Raw genomic sequence first — 1,642 nt, 5'->3', positions numbered from 1 at the left:
ATGCCTCTGAGAATTCACGGAGGTCGCGACGCAAGCCCTGGAGAATATCCGTACGTTGTTAGGCTGGAAATACAATATTTTGCTAACTTTACGAACAATACGCTCGTAGCTAGACACGATCATCTGTGCACTGCGTCAGCTTTGACTGCGACGTGGGCGATCACCGCAGCGCATTGCATTACTGACTTGAGTGCTTACTACATTGAAGACCATTACACTGAGGTGAAGCTTGTCATTAGATATGGACACGTTGATAGTTCCACGTGGACTAATAACACGTTTAGTGATGTGATCACAACTGTACCGCATCCATTGTTTATAACAGCAGACGGGACGTTCAACGATTACTTCGTATCAAGGAACGATATTGGTCTTGTACAGACGACACCGATGCATCTAATAAGTTATATAAAGCTTAGTGCTGTTGACTATCTATCTCTGTACGGACAGGAAGCAATTTTTGCAGGTTTTGGAATTACAACGGAGAAACTTCCAGAAGGTGAAATCGTAACTGATACATTACAACTACGCAAGCCGTTGCAAATTCTTTCGGTGATGATAACAAAATGCGTAAAGGGTTTGAATATACGGCCGTCTGTTTGCCTGGCGCCAAGATGTGGACATGCTGTCACCGCATGCGGTGGTGACTCTGGGGGCCCGCTCATACACCCGTCAGGAATAGCGGGTGTTCTATCAATAGGACCAGGTACAGGCCATTGCTTGGATAGCGCTCCGAAGTCTTTAGTTCACTACGCTGGTGGAATAATTCCTATCAGTCCTTACATTGAATGGATTCACAGCTATGTAATGAAATAAATATTTTATGTAATACGAAACTATTGGTTTGAGTCACTTTTATATAATTTAACTCATTTTCAAATTAAATCATTGAAATATGAGCTTTTGTAACAAGTGGTTTTTTTTTTTGATAGAAATTCTTTCGATGTTCACACAAACAAATATTTAAAATTACACTGAATTATTAACAAAACTCCATTTATAATGCAATACTGTGATGTGGAAAAAACGTTTATTTAATTATTAAAACAATTTGTGCGCGGAAAATGAATAATTCGCCTACGCGCGGTTGCGCATCGAACCATGGCTCAAATCCGACTCTCGAGAACTGCAACGGCCGGCGGGCGTACGTGCTGCTCGGCAGGGAGCCGAGGCGCAAGCAAGAGCGCGTATAGTGCACGCCGTGCGAGTAAGCGAGACGAGTGGGCGAGACGAGCAAACGGTGGAGCGTGGTGACAACGTCCGCGGGAATCCCCAGATATGGCGGTTTTTTTTTGTAGCAATATTATTACAATACCAATAAAAGAACTTTAATGTTTTATATATTAACACCGTAAAATTTTTTACTGTTATTTTTTTGTTAAAATATAAAGTATAATTAAATTAAAAGATATAGTTTTATACCCTTATTCAATAAAAGATTACATAAATAAATCACATATATATTTTATATCACATTTACATTTTCAAATATCTCTAACTAAATCATATGAAAGTTAAAATGTTAATATTTTTCGTATTGATCACAAGTCAAGGTTTGGCTGCAAAATTGCCTTTGAGAATATACGGAGGGCGCGACGCAAACCCTGGAGAATATATATACGTTGTCCGGCTGGAAGTACAA

At 39.6% G+C, this 1,642-nt stretch overlaps 1 protein-coding gene across 1 annotated transcript; it reads left to right on the top strand.

Annotated features, from left to right (window-relative positions):
- Nucleotides 1-816, top strand: LOC137926709 (chymotrypsin-1-like). The gene has a single exon (XM_068770391.1). The coding sequence runs from the start codon at nucleotides 1-3 to the stop codon at nucleotides 814-816; it is 816 nt and encodes a 271-aa protein (XP_068626492.1).
- Nucleotides 817-1,642: the final 826 nt, after the last annotated feature.

This window comes from Battus philenor, unplaced genomic scaffold, assembly GCF_028537555.1.
Source record: "Battus philenor isolate CCGP_79_NKW_IND1 unplaced genomic scaffold, ilBatPhil1.0.hap1 SCAF_10, whole genome shotgun sequence".
In the NCBI taxonomy this organism is placed as follows: Eukaryota; Metazoa; Arthropoda; class Insecta; order Lepidoptera; family Papilionidae; genus Battus; species Battus philenor.
This window is presented reverse-complemented; position numbering and strand designations above follow the sequence as displayed.